We start from the raw sequence: 15,509 nt of genomic DNA on the forward strand, positions 1-15,509 counted from the left end.
CAAAAGCTGTGGGCACCCCTGATCAGTAGATCTATTGCTTTAGTTCCCAGCACCAAGTAGAATTTATTTTTTAAAAATTAGAAGTTGTCTTTTTTGTCTGAAGATCAGGAAACTGAAACTAAAACAACATTTCAAAATAAAACGCAACAAAACGTCTCTGAAACAGTTCAGAAAGTGCAATTATTCTAAACATGATGTAAAAAGGGCCGAGAAGCGATGCTACATAACTGCCGAAGAAACCGAGAATTTCATAAGTTGCAAATTTTCTAGGAAAAACTTCATCGGAAATTTTAATCTCCAGAAATTTTCTGAGATTAATCTGAAAATTTCTGTTTTTTCTAGAATATTTTTGACTTTTCAAACTCAGAAATTTTTCAGAAGTTTTTTTCAAGGAAAGTTTTTAGATTAATCTAAAAAAAAAAAAAAAAAGTTGTTTTGGCAGAAATTTACTCCCATCTTTATTGTACGTAACATGTAACAGTATGAAACAGTAGATTAGGAAGGAATTAGGAATCTCATAAAAAATGAGATTTGATTTTCCAGTTTGCCTCTGTTTGTGTGTGTAAAAACCATAAAATAAAGAATGACAGGACACGGCTCCACGTTACCAAGACTTTACTTCACAGCTCAGTGCCCTGCAACCCCAGACTAACACAGGCTCCAACATTCAGCACAAGTTTGCACCAAATCTAAGCAGGAATAACTTCCTCTCATGGTTAAACCCTGTTTTTCTCATGCGATCAAAAGAAGAAGAAAAAAAATGGCCTATTACCAAAACACTGGAACACAAGGTTAAAGACTCGGGTTTACTATTCGCTTGGCAAGATAAAAAATAAAGATGTATTTCATGGAAATGATTCTGTTATGTACAATTTTAGAGAATAAACAAAATAAACCCTCAAAAATAGAATGTTCAAAGCATGCCCAATGTCACACTAGGAGGACGAGGCGAGTGGCCGAGCGCTTTCTCTTGGAGTCCATTTTTTATGCTTCTCTTCATTCAAGGCAATAGCGAGTTCAGAATATATTTGGGAATCTTTTACATGCCAACATAACTCGGCGCTAAATCCACTCCAATTTGGCTTATTTATGGAAAATAATATGGGAAGATCTATATTAAGTCACTTTTAATACAGTTTTCCCTGTACAGATTCAATGCATTTGTGATATAATTTACCATGCAATGTGAACCAAGCAGAGTATTGTCGACAGAAGACTAGCATAGTTGTGGAAAGCTGGGAATGCTGTGGTATGTGAGTATATCTGAAACGGGGGCCATGACTCTCAGCTGGAGGAAGAAGAAGACGTTAAATCAGGGATCAACCAGGGAGCAGCAGAGGCATCCGTAGCACCGTGGCAGCAACGCTCCTGAACGACAGTCAGTCAGGAAACTGGAAGCCCAAAAACAGTTCAGTTTGCTGTCCTTCAAAAAACATAAAATGTCCGTTTCCATTAGATGAATTTGAGGTTATTGTAACACCAGAGTCTCTTGCCGTGAAAACTTTTGAGGCGTAGCTTGAAGGGAGACAGATAATACACCAGCAGGTCTCAGATCCGAGTCCCTCTGTATTATCTAGCAGGCACCACCTTATCCCTGGTATTCGCTTTAGCTTTAGCCCCGCCGGCGGGTTTCGGCCTGGGCCTGGCAGGCGCAGCGGCTGTGGAGGTCTGCGCGGTGGCTTCCTGGGAGGCGCTGCGACGCATAGTTGTTGTAGTTCTGGGTGGCAGCATGGGGACAGTGGGGGCCCGAACCGAGAGGGGCTGCCTGGACGGGCACGTCCTCTGAGGAGAGGGGCTGTCAGTCCTGCAGTGGGTGGAGCTAAGGCTGCGGCGGCCTCCCAGCAGGGCGCGTAGCGGCATCCGTGGGCTGCCATGTGGACCGGAGACGGCTGATGGACGAGGACAGGAGGAGGAGGACCGAGATGAGACGGGCTTAGGTTTCTTTTGGGTGGCTAGCCCAGCTTTCTGACTTCTGTGGAGAAATGAGCACATATTAAGTTATTCACACACTGTAAAACATTTGAAGGTGGTTTAACTTGAAAATGAAAGTTCAAATGTTGCCTGGAAAATGTAATTTAACTAAAACAAGAAAATTGTTTTGGTTTTAACTCAGAAATTAAAGTTCATAAAGTTGATTTAACAACCAGAGACAAGTTGTCTAAACATTGTTTTTTAAGTTCATTAATCTTGAATTGTGAGTTTTTATTTAATGCTGCAATTTAATCCAAATAATTATTTCACAATATGCAAAAAAAACAAAAAAAAACTGCCCTCACCTGGTTAAAGAGCCACATTTCTCTATTATTTTACTCACAATATCAAGTTAAAATAACAACTTATTTTACTTTAGAATAATTTAAATTCTGGTTTCAAATTGCATGAACAAAATTTCTGATCTGTAATGAATTTTATTAAACATCACAATGAATTCAGCTCAGAAACATTTAGTGTGAACAGGACATTATCCTCAAGCTTTAAAATAAACATAAAGACAATAAAATAACAATAGAGTCAGATCAATGTAACCCACTTCCATCTCACTTAAAACTTTCAGATTAAATAATCCGCTGCTATTAAACGTCCCTCAGAATAAACTTAAGAATAAAGGAGATCAGGATTTCTCCTTTTCTCTGGGATAATTACTGACCCAGATCATCTCTGGGTCATTTTAAATCACGATTACAGTCCTGGCATTCAACTGAGCTCTAACACGGTAATGTCTCTGTTGTGATATTTTATTTTAATTTTGTCATTTTATTCTAATATAATTTTTTTATTAAAAGAGCTATATAAATAAACCTGACAGTTTGTTGCAGGAATGCTAAAACCTTAAGTTTTTTTAAAACTAGTATTACTTACTTTATTCTTTAATGTGTGTTGTTTTTATCATTATGTACTAATGAGCACTTTGTATTAGCTTTAGCTAAAAGGTGCTATGTATTAATACTACAGAGAAAAACAGGCTTACCCATTAATGACAGATGAAACTCCTTTTGTATTTTTGGCGTCTGGCAAAGAGAGCGGAGAGGCGGCAGAAGCAGCGGCGCCCCCTGCTGGTCTTTTTATGGGGGTGACAGGTCGAGGGATTTTGCTCCTGCAGTCTTTAGAGCCTTGCTCTTCAGTCGGTTTGAGACGTGAACTCCTCCTGGACTCGTCCGAGACACGCACGTCCTCCTCTGATCCCGTCGTGGATAAAGTCTCTGAAGCCCTCCAGCGCTCGTCGTCCCCTGATGACAGCGATGAAGACGTGCCGGACAGCATCCTCTTCCTCATCCAGCGGCCCTGTTGCTTCTGAACCAGCAGGCGTGCCAGGTCCAGCTGCCTGGCGCGCTGCTGTAGCCGAGCTCGGGCAGACAGGGAAGAGGACTGCTCTGAGCCCGAGTCCTCTTCAGAGATTAGGATCGGGATTCTGCTTCGGATTCTGGGCTTGGAGCCCACTGACGGTTCTGACCCAGCAGGGTGAAGCTTTACGGCTTCCTCGCAGGAAGATAAGTGCTTCTTCGCTTCTTGGGACGGATCTTTACGATCAGGAACCGGTGAGGTGACTTTAGAGGAGGAGTCCATGGACACGGAAAAGACGGCTGACGGGCCGTTTTCGGTTTTTGGTTGCTTAGCCTCTGTACTGGTTTGGTCCGGCACGCTCTCCTCTCCAGTCTCTTTTAACAATAATGCAACTTCCTGCTCCTGTCTGTCAACATCTGCGGCCGATTCCCTCGTGACGGTAAAGACTTCCCGGTCACTCTCCTTGGCAGAGTGACCGTTGGAAGACATGACGTTGAGGTGTGACGTCTCTGCGATGTGAATGAAAGTGCGCTCGACTTTGGTAAAGGGCGGTGACCCAGGAGCAATGGGAGTGGAAGGTCTCAGTTCTGAGCGGAGGGCCGGTGACAAGCGGCCCGTCTCGGACAGTTCAGGCTGAATCCCCTCCCCAGTCAGTAAGCGGTCATTACGAGAATTTAGAGCGTTTGGTGTGGCCAGTTCCCCCTCCAGGACAGCTTCCCCGCCACAGGGAGACTTGCGAGTGTCTCCGGGCGAAAACAGAACCAGAGTTTTGGATGCGTCCTCCAGATCCGGGTCTGCATCAGCAGCCGAAGCGTGCTCCCTGGGGCCCCTCTGGTCCTCCGCCATCAGTGTTGAGGGCGCAGCATCCTGGCTACGCTCGGTGCTTTTCTGACTCGCCTCGCTGTTGGACTCGCTCTTTGTGACGTCATCGTCCTTCGGCCCAAGAGGTTCTGGTACCTCTTCATCGGGCGTGGCGAAGCTCCTGCGCTGAGGCAGCGTACCGGTCAGCATGACGGTGAGAAAGTCGGCCCTCTTGGCTTGCAACTGAGGAAGGATGTGGAAGTGCTCCATCTCATCACCCTGAGCTTTTGTTCGATAGTCAGGAGAGGACGGAGACGGGATGTTCTGCTCCGGGGGCGACAAGACCTGAGAAGAAGACAAACAATATTTTATTACAATTTTAAAATGGACTCAAAGCAACTCTGACCAGGGAAAAAAAGATCTGATAGAGTATTATAAAGCACAACACTTGTTTGTACACTGTAAAACATTTCAGCCACATTTAGTTGTGTCGACTATCTTTTACTCTTTAAGTCAAATAAATGTATCCAGTTTTAGATTTTGAACCTAAATGTGAGTTTGTGAAAGATAAACTTACAGCAGTAAGTTCTGTTAACTTTTCATAAATTTTGTCAAACCTCCAGGAGTTGAATAAACTAGAGTTTTTAGGTTAGCACTTAAAAAACTGAAAAGAAGAAAAATACAGGAGTGGGAACTATTTCCCAGAATGCTCAGCGGCTTGTTTCTGTATCCTGAGATGGAAGAGCGTCACATTGATCTGACTCTTGTGTTTTATTAAGGCAAATGTTTATTTTAAAGCTTGAGGATAATGTCCTGTTCCCACTAAATGTTTCTGAGCTGAATTCATTCTGATGTTTAATAAAATTCATTATCGGATCAGAAATTTTGTTCATGTAACTTGAAACAATCAACAAAGCAGGGAAAAAAAAGAAGCTTTTATTCAGTCTGGTGTAATTGTTTTCAAGGCGTTACAGTAATTGATTGATGGTAGATGTTTTCTAGTTTTAAGAAAGACAAGACATCCTTCAGCCGGACTAAAGCCGCTGAGGAGTGAGCAGATTTCCAAGTCAATATAATTCTTTGTTGTAAATAAAAACATATTTTGTTAAAACTGTCACTATGTTGTAATCGTATAATTGGAAACAAGTAATCTGAAAAAAAAGATGAAGCTGTTCCACTTCCTCCCGTTGCTACTATAGCAATTTGCAAAAATGCAACACTCCCAGTCAAAAACAACCAATCAGAGACAGGAGGATGGTCGTAGCGCTGTCAATAAACCGTGTGTACGTGCTGCTCAATGTGCTTATGGCGGAGAAACAACTCACAGTTCCAGGAAAACTGTTTATCCACCGTTATGGCCATGCTAATTAGCCTTAGCATTCATAGAAATGCGACCATGCAATGGTAGAACAATGATATTATGAAATTATAATGCATATGCTAATAACAAACAACTAGAAGATGGAGGAAACAATTAATTTCCTTCACAATTTTTGTTTTTACTTAGTTACGTGGCAGTTTGGAGCAGAGTCTCTTTTAAAAATATAATCCCAGTATAACTTCACAACAACAACAAAAAGAAACAATGTGCCGTATTACCTGGAAAAATGAAGAACAAAAATCTAACTCCAACCAATCCATTTGCCACAGAACCATTTTATTTTCATTTTGGTTGTACACAAGCTTTTTCAAGATTGTCTAGATTACATACATTGATATAAAAGGCACAAAAATGCATTGCAGAGCTTATCTTTAGCACAAAGTCTAATATCAGGTGATTTTCAAGTGTTTCCCCTCATAAAGATTCATCATACAGCCTGTACATATATATACTAAACCCCGCTACCTGTCATGCTATTAGAGTTTAATTGCAAACCTAATTACTGTCTACGTTTCTGTATATATGTACAGTTTATTGTTTGGGTTTTAAAAAAGTTTAAAATACATGCTTTACCTGTAAATTATACAAGCAGTACTGTACAATAATATTGTGATAGGACCATCACACCAAACAAACACGGTAAGCTCTTCACTTTTCTTCTCCTCCACAAAGAAACTCGACTTTTATTGCAAAAACATTGAAGGGCCGTTGAGCGGTTTTATAAAATCCTTTCATTTTTTTATTGTCCATTCAGTCACATGACAACGTCGCCTTCAAGGCTCTTTTAGCACGTCAACGTAGCCCCATCGAGACCAGAAGATCTTTCACAGTAGAAACGACTTCCTAAAGTATCTAAATGCAATTTTTAATAAATAAGAGGAACAATTGAGTGTGAGGTGAAGAGATTTTGTTTGGACTTGCAAAATCAGTGAACAGAACAAAATAAAACTAATGAGGAACGGGTGCTCACTTCTAAAGACAAGACGATTTTCTCTTCCTATGGTCGATATTTATACAACGACTCTCCATCAAAACTAAGAAACATTTATTCAAGTATACAATAAAACATTTCAGCTTCATTTATATAAATTATGTGTGTATTTATGCTAGCTTTATGGTTTGGTTGGAGGTTCAGAAAACAGATTTATTTACATCCCAAAACAGTTCAGTAAATTTTGATTGATTGAAAAAAAAAACAAAAAAACATTTTCATTACATAAACTTGTTCATTGTTCATAAATAAGTACTGAAATCCTGGATTTCTTTAGGCAATTTAAACATAACTTTATTTTTATCTAACAAATGCTGCTTTATAAGCAAAACATTTAGTTTATTGTAACATCAAAATGAAACTGAAATTTTAAAGCCCTTTTTCAACTTTAGCAGTGGTATATTTATCTAGGCCTGTCACAATAAACAGTAAATCAACTAATTGTATTTAGTGTTTTGTCGTTTTTCTCTTTAGAAAAACTGGATGACAAAAGTCGTCAGTTTGGTGCTTTGGTCTCAACCAGCACTTTTTTGAAGGACAGTTTTGTTTAGAGAAACTTCATAATTAATTTTATTTGGGTTTTTTTCAGTTGTTTATTTTGTACATTTAAAATGTGTTCCAGTTCCAGTGTTAAATGTTCACTAAAATTTAAAAGTCTTTTCATCTTAGAGCATGTGTGATTGCATTATTATGCCTTTACAGTTGCACTGCTTGAAAATGGTCTCAACAATATTATCGTTTATCGCAATAACTTCTGGGACAATTTATCGTCCAGTAAAATTTGTTATTGTGAAAGGCCTAACTTTATCACACTGGCAATTTTATTAATTTTTTTTTGCTATAATTGAAATTTTAATGACATATCTCATTTATGCAATAGCTAGCCATTTTATTTTACAATAAGGAACAGTTTAGAAAAACAAATTTCGTTTTTCTCGCTTGTATTTTCAAGACATTGAGAAGTTTACCAGATAGTTAAGATAACTTTTAGTTATTTTTAATTATTTTGACCACAATAGATACAACAGTGGAGTATAAAAGGTGCGACAAAAGTCAGTGTTGGACCAAAATGGCTACTCCCACTATCTCTGGGCTCAGCAGTTCTGATCCGTGAGTATCTCCTCAAGTAGTAGCTATTTACAAAAATAATAAAAAAGTAAAATAAAATATCATAGACCTCTTGCGACCAGAGGTTAATATTCACTGTGTTCGTGTTGTCATTACAGTACAGTGCTGATTGTAGTCATTTTACAGTCAGAAGAGTGTGACGCACAAACAGATCACATGTGGATCTCATGCAAAGAGTGGTGACAGTCAGCGGTCAGTCTTTTTATACAAAAAACTGTCAGAAATGCAGCCTATCGCCTTTTTTTAAAAATTCATCTTGGTGTTGTCAGCAGGTCAAGCACACAGGGAGGATCCTCCGGCCCGTTAGTATGTCAGTGCGGCGCTGCTTTAAAGACGATACAGGATAAGCGTTAATCGGTGACAGTCTTAGCACAGTAAATCAATAATTCAGCTAGCAAACAAAACTAGGTTCTGAGTTAGCAGCTAGTCCACTTTGTACATTCTCCAAGAGGTTGTACTATAAAATTATGCAAAGTATAAAACAGGCAGGGCATCCTGAACTCAGCGTGAAGCAGCAGGAGAACAACATCAGGCGATCTCCTCAACAAACTGGTGCTGCTGTGAGCATCAATAGATGAAAAAAGCCTTTAATACAATTAACAAGCAAGTGGTGCATATTTAGCTAATGTAGCCCTTTAACACGGCGAGAAAGCAATAGTTTGGCTTTCATTGCACAAAGAAAATATCCAACCCTGTCTCAGGAAGTCATGTTTTGAACTTGTTCAAGTCACGTTTTGGGATCACCTAAAATGACACCAACAATGGAAAACCAAAGGCTGCTGCTTTGGAAGAAGAAGACACGAAGATCAAGCTTCACTTCATATTCCTTCAGTCAATGAAACGTACAGAAAAAAGATAAAACATCTGCTCCTTTCCTAAAGCTCTGTTGTTGCAACACGATGCCACGGTTTAAAGGAAACAAAATGCTCTGCGTGGTTTCTGTGTTTCAATAAAGCATCCTGTGTAATTCTAAGGATACACAGGATGATCTGTTTTGGAGTGAAAAATTAAATAAGCTAAAATAATTGTGTTTATTTGTAATAAAATTAACAAAGTGGAGTGAATCTTATCGGAGAGTGATGACAGTTTTGGGGGGTGTCACAATCCAATCTCAGGTATTCAGCTCCATGAAACAATCAAAGTATTTTTAAATTATCAGTACTGGAGTTCCTGATCAATATCAGTTCTCAACAATAGTTTGTGATTTTATCTCAGCCACTCCTTCAGCAAGCTGTGCAGCTCCAAGTTTCATTACAATTTTTTCATTTCAGGTCATTCTCATTGCTTTGTTCACAGTGAAACAGAGGCTGTAATGGCTGTTGTGCTTTCTTCCAACTCCAAACAGTTTTTCTCCCAGAGAGTAATCTGCAGTGGTGGGCACACGTCCTATAATTTTTTCATTTAGTTAACTTAGGGTAGCTAACTTAGCTTACCCTAAATTAAGTTTCCTAATTAAATTCTTAAACGCTAACTCGATTGGTTGTTTTGTTAACTTTCAGTTGAATAAAGTCTAAAGTTATGTTAAAGTTGTGGATATCCACTTTTAAGAATGATTTAAGTAGCCATGCTCTTATTTTGAAGTGGGTGAAGACTGTTTCCTGTCGCCCTGCTATGTTCAGCTAGCCAAAATCAGAAACAGAATTAGCAATATTCAACAGTCAAAAAACTGTGAAACCAGAGGGAAAAGTCTGTTGCAAATAATCATTTTATGATTTTATGATTTATGATTCAGGTAAGTGTGGGATAACAAATGTGAACTTGTTTAAGGAGATACACTATCTTGTAACGCATATTGTGGGTAACATAGTTGAATTAGCGCTGTGGAATTAGCTTCTGCTAAATACTGTGTTGGTGTAGCGCTTTACCGTTATTAAAGCTAATGTTTATGATTTTTGCTTTAGGGTTAGTGCAATTTACTTTTACGCTAGTTTTACCCACCACTGGTTGTGTGTAAGAGACAGCTGGAGATGAAATGCTCATCTTTCAATTTCAAGAGCTTCAAAGCTTTGGGAACTTAAGTTCCCAAAGCAAAACAGCAACAGCTTCAGAAAATTTTGCCTTCCCTTAATCAACTTGGACTACACTGAAACATGTTAATAGTCGAGCCATTAGTGAGTCATAGAGGACTCACAGAGGAAACATGCTGTTGTTAGCGTAGCCTAGCACTGTGGAAAACTGCTAAAAGGAGCAAGATGCGAGTTTCCTTGTTTGGATGTGTCCAACCAGCAAAAGCTCCTATAAAACAGTACTGTTGAGTGAATATTTAGGACACAGTCACAATACTAATGTAAACCATGTAATACTGGTCAAATGTAGCGTTTTATTTTTACAAACACATACAGGGCATTGAGTTTAATGAAGGACTGGCCTGGGAGACACTATTTGAGAAGGTCAAAAATCCCAGTGGATTAATCTAAACATGCTTCATTTTGATAAAAACGTTTTGTCAGAATGAATTCACAGCAGCAAAATGTTTCATATCAGTTTGAAAGGGGAAAATGAGCAGCAACTGATTACCCAAAACATTTCTATTGAACTCATTTTGAGGGAGAGTTCATCCAGACTTCAGGTCTGAGTAAACACATTCCCACAAAAAATGATGAATGGATAAAATGACAACTAAGTCCTTTATATATAAGATATATCATATTTATATGTGGGATATTAGCTTTAATAATGTCACACATATAATTTATTGCATCAGCTAATTGCATTTATATAGTGAGCCCGTCTGCCCCAACCTGATCCCCGAGTCTAGCCTACTGTGATAAAGTGCACGAGTAATGTTAGAAAACAGTGATGAAAAAGGAAGCACAATGAAAGAAATAAGATATAATCTAAAGAAAATTATTAGAGCTACTCAAAACTCACCTTTAAATTTTAAGATACAACAAACCACTGCATACTATTTACAAAGCAGGTAAACCTCCTACAGATCTGTCAGAAATAGAAAAACATAAATCACTGGTACTAATAAACGACCCTCTGCAGGTAAATACCAAAACATTTACAGCAACTCCAACATAAAACTAACTGCATTTTTACTTATGCCTGAAACTGTGTCATCTGGAAGACTTGGATTTAACTCAAATGCAACAGAAAAATGTGACCTGATGGAAATTTAAGAAATGGGTAGGAAATGAAGCAGCGAGCCTAGCGTTGCTTTTACTCCTATTGGTTTCTGTGTTGATATTATAACCTGACAGTCACCTATGCACACAGAAAATTAACGCTCCTAATTAACATTTAGTCACTTTTGATAATCAAAGACTAATCGCATCATAAAATACCAGAAGATATATACTAGCTGCTGTAGCAGAACCCTACAATAACAATGCTTGCAGATCACAATCATGTTTTTCTTCAGTGTTTACTTTATGTAGTGTTAGCATGCTTACACTAATTAGCAGTAAAGAAATTATTTTATTTTACCGAATCACAAACCAACCAGGAGGACAAATTTAATCTTATCGTGACTCAGTAATCTCACTGGATATATCAATGAGAAAAATCACAAGGACGAATTTCAAAATAAAGGAAGACTTGCAAAATAACTCCCAAACATTCAAAGACCTTGCATTTAATAAACTTACTCAATGCTAACCCAGGTGCTGATGACTTGTTATGTTGACAGAAGTATTCACTCAGATACCCAAAGGTTTGAATCCAACGTTTCCAATCAATTCCTTGACCAGAAACATATAAAACTCAGCACCTTGTCATGCAGACTGCTTCTTCAATCATTTATGAGAGATTAGGTTTTTCTCAAGACCTCAGTGAATTCCACTTTCACTTCAGTAAACCTATTTGAGAAAATGCCTCACTATTAAACTTTCAACATTGACTAACAGAGAATGGCAGCAACTCAGCCACAGGATGGTGAGCCATGTCAAATCCCAGAATGCATGAAGAGTCAGAAGCTGCAGAAACCTTATGTCATCCTTAGATTAGTTCAAGAGCAGTGGAGGGGTTTCCATGCAGCTGCATCTCAGCCTTATATTATCAGGAGCAACACAAAGCTTCAGGTACAGTGGTGTAAATAAAGCCGCCTCTGCACCCTCAAGCCTCTTGGTTACAGTGAAAGGAACTCTTCATGCTACGCCTTATGGAACAAATTTAGGGTTTGCACCTTCCTGGTCCAGTAAACCTGTGCACCAAAGTACAAAGCAAGCTCCACAACGCTCCATAGATTAGTGAGATCAGTGTGGCAGAATCAGCTTTGAGTTTGGTAGACTCGGTTCTATATGGGACAAAAATTGCAACATTAGTTATATTTTCAGCTGGTGCGGTTCGCTTCCACTTTGCATTGTGTTAAATGAACCAAACCATTTGGAAGAAACTGTTCCCCCCATCGTCTGAGGTGGCGCTGCACCAAGAACCACTGAAGGAAGCAACACAAAAACCTCTGAAGAAGTCAGGAGAGCAACTTCCTTCTTCACAAAATGTAAACAAAATGTAATGGCGTCAGATTTTAGCGGTTGTGAGGTTCCTTTTTCGTCTTTGGCGAAAGACCAAAAACTATTTCTTCAGTAGCGTGAGAGTCATGAGTTTGCGTCGGTTGTATTTACCCAGAATGCCCTGCACTATAGTCCGCTTCCCGCTTTTGGAGCGGCCTCCGGTCCGCTTGGAATCACTTATGCATTCAAACTTTAATCAAACCAAGACCTACATTTTTAGGCGCACCAGAGTTTGCTTTTTTGTTCCAAATTAGTTTGATTGTCCATTCACACATCCCCAAATAAACCGGACTTTCTAGACAAACAAACTAGAGTTTGATTAAAGTGACTGAACAGGGCAAGTCAGGTGTTCTAGTCCAACATCAACATCTGAGGAAACGAATGCATGCTAAAAGTTTCCATAAAGAAACTCCTGAAACCTTGGAGAAAGCCTTCCCAGAAGAGAAAACGTGGTTGTAGGCCGACATCGTATCAAACCTTGTGGCAGGCAAGCAGATTCTTTTGGCAATATATTTTATTTTAGAGTTATTTTCATTTAACAACCATCACAGGTAGCATCTGGCTGTGGGCTAACGGCTCCTAAACATGATGATAATAATCATTCTATTCATAAAGGTCAACACTTCTGCTCAACTTTCCACGTCTCAAGTCCAAGTTTCTGGTTCTGTCCAGTCAGACTTCAGCACAACTCATCCAACGTGTTTAAACATCAACAGACGCAACGCAACATGGCGTTCTTGGCGTGTGTTCCTCTTGACCGACAACTTCACAATCATTCAGAGCAAAAGCATCCACCCTGTCACAAAACCTCAAAACTCGTCTGTCTCTATCCTTCTGTGACTTTATGGCCTCCAATAAATGCTACATACTGTTTCCAATCAGATCTTCTTTTACATTATCTTTTTAAATATCACATTTATTGAAAAAAAAAAATCCACTCAAATAGGCTTTGCAATTTCGAGTAAAAAAATGCTGAAGTTCCCCTGGCGTGCCAGTAGGTGGTGATATGGGTGACATTGTTAACATGAATTCAAGGAAAACTTATCATAAAAGAAAAAGAGGCTGCGAACTCAGATTTCTAAAACTTCCACTTGCAAAGACGATGCATTACAAACAGCTATAATAAAATTTTAAAAAATGTCTGTTTGGCAAAATATCCAAGTTAGTTTAGGGCCAATTTCTTTAAACTATTATAGAGATACTTCTTCATGTTCGCACTGCAACAGCTGGCTGATTAGAATTTTATTTCCCAACTACTTCTGAAGTATTTAGTACACGAGACACCAGTGCAACATCTACAGTGATTGGCTGAACCCTCTAAAAAACAACAGGATAAAAAAAGAGATAAAGTTGAACATTAGCAACAATTCTTTCACAGTAGAAAGGACTTCTAAAATATCTATCACAGGATATCTGAAACTTCTACTGCAGGACGATTTTTAGGATCGTTTGCTAAGACTCCAACGGCCTACAGAAGAAGGAAAGGCTCCTTAAACAGAGGTTAACACATTAAAATGTCAGCAAGCCTTTTGAAAAACAGACATCTCAAACAACAGACGCAACAATCAAAGTGTCAGAAAAAGGAAACTCTATCACGCCATCTGTGTATCTAAAGTAAAAAAAAAAAACAGCACCAGCCTCCGATACGTAGTCCCTTCCGACCGTGAAGGTAACATGTAAAATAAACAGCTCATAAAAATACGCATTCACATCCTTCACAGACCCAGCCGGCTGTAAGTTTGCAGTTTGGGCCCATACAGCCTGTTGTCACAGCACATATCACATATTTTGCATTTGAATTCAATTTAAAAGAATTCAAATGCAAAATATCTGAATCACAAAACAAACTAATTATTATTTAATCAACAACTGCTAAATATTTAACTTCTTTTTAATATTTGTATTCCTTTTCTAAATTGTCTTTGCAAAAAGTATGAGATTTTATTGTGTCAAACTCGAGGCCCGGGGGCTAAATCTGGCCCGCCGTAGCTTGTTTTGTGGCCCTCTAGACTCCAAATTACATCAACAAGTTCCTCCAGTTTTTCACAAATCCTCAAAATTCACACAAAATCAACAGATCTCCACTGTTTGTCTGATTTTACTGCAAATGTTCTCAAAACTGGTCAAAAACATTGAGTTGAAGTGACTGCTGCCTCAACCTTACTTGTTGAGAAGTAAGGACTACAAACTTACTTCCATTGTAGTCAGTTGTTACAGACTACAATGGAAGTTGTACTATACAACTTCCATTGTACTATACAGATACGGCGCATAATAAAAAGTCACATTTAACATCATACATTAGCGCAAATATTTCCAAATAATCACCACAAGATTTGTGATTTTGATAGCAAAAAAAAACACTAAAACAATCAAAACCCTGGAGGAACAGCTGATTAGTGATTTTTTAACAGTTTAATTGGTTTAAGAAAATTCAGATTTTTGAAATGGCCCAAAATGACAATGACATCCTTGTTTCAGACTATTCATTGGTTTGGACTGTTTTTATATTTATTCTTGTTGTGGAGTTACTGAAGTTATGAGTTGCTTTTACTTAGAACATATATTATGTCTTTAGTACGTCTTTAAACTGTATTTAATGCCAGTGTGTAATCTCCCACAATAATTTGTTGTTTTAAAGAGTGCCAGGATTTTGTTTTGTTGCTTTATGTGACATTTTTGTTCTGCTTTACTTTCAGTTTCTATCTAAGATTACTGTAAATCTCCTCCTACACCTTCAGACAGACGTTTTCCAAACAGTTCACTGCTTTCACACAAAACATTTAATGAGGCAGGAATCAGGACGAGACACTTGGATTACTGGGTTTTGTGCAGGTAAAGACATAATGTGAAGCAGCAGCAGCAGCAGCGTATTGCTCTGTGAGTGGGATGTCGAGACTCCAAAAGTCTTCGTGCAAAGGCTCGATCGCTGGGACGACCTGCATACCTCTACGATCGCTCCTCCGTTTTAGGCGAAAAAAGATGACAGAATAAAAAATAAGTAAATAAATAAATAATGCACAAAAAAACTGTAAAGCTTAACAGTCTCTTAGCAGCCCCACTCGGTTTCAAACTCCTCTTCTTCACAAAACGGGAAGTCTTCAGTTTCACATTGTTTCCACCAGCCTGCCACGTCTGTGGCGAGCGCAACTTTGGCGTTGCTGAGTGGCTTCTGGAGTTTATTGCATGAAAAATATTCTCAAAATTCCCCCAATCCTCTTCTTTTCCTTCTTAATAAAAAAAAACAGTTTCTAGAGCTACGTCTGAGTAGATGTATGAATCTGTGTGTTTATTAACACAGCTGTACCGCTGGGTGTTGGTGATATGGCTTGTATGACCTTCCAGTGTGCTGCGATTGTATTGGTTTATGTGCACATTCATATCTGTGTAAGATGTTACAGAGCTGGCAAGGTGGTATCTATGCAAAAAACCCAAAAAACTCTTTTTTCTTGCTAGCCAAATGCTCTAT

General features: G+C 38.7%; 1 protein-coding gene across 2 annotated transcripts in view; it reads right to left on the minus strand.

Annotated features, from left to right (window-relative positions):
* Positions 1-598: 598 nt before the first annotated feature.
* Positions 599-15,509, minus strand: part of ttbk1 (tau tubulin kinase 1) — a 63,060-nt gene continuing 48,149 nt past the window's right edge. For both annotated transcript variants that reach the window (XM_023333820.1, XM_023333819.1), the window contains exons 15-16: positions 2,969-4,428; positions 599-1,972 (exon numbers count right to left, since the gene is read on the minus strand). In XM_023333820.1, the coding sequence (XP_023189588.1) occupies positions 1,570-1,972; positions 2,969-4,428 (1,863 nt within the window). In that variant the 3' untranslated portion in view covers positions 599-1,569. The remainder of the gene's footprint in view (positions 1,973-2,968; positions 4,429-15,509) is intronic.

The sequence above is a fragment of the Xiphophorus maculatus genome, chromosome 5 (assembly GCF_002775205.1).
Source record: "Xiphophorus maculatus strain JP 163 A chromosome 5, X_maculatus-5.0-male, whole genome shotgun sequence".
Taxonomy (NCBI): Eukaryota; Metazoa; Chordata; class Actinopteri; order Cyprinodontiformes; family Poeciliidae; genus Xiphophorus; species Xiphophorus maculatus.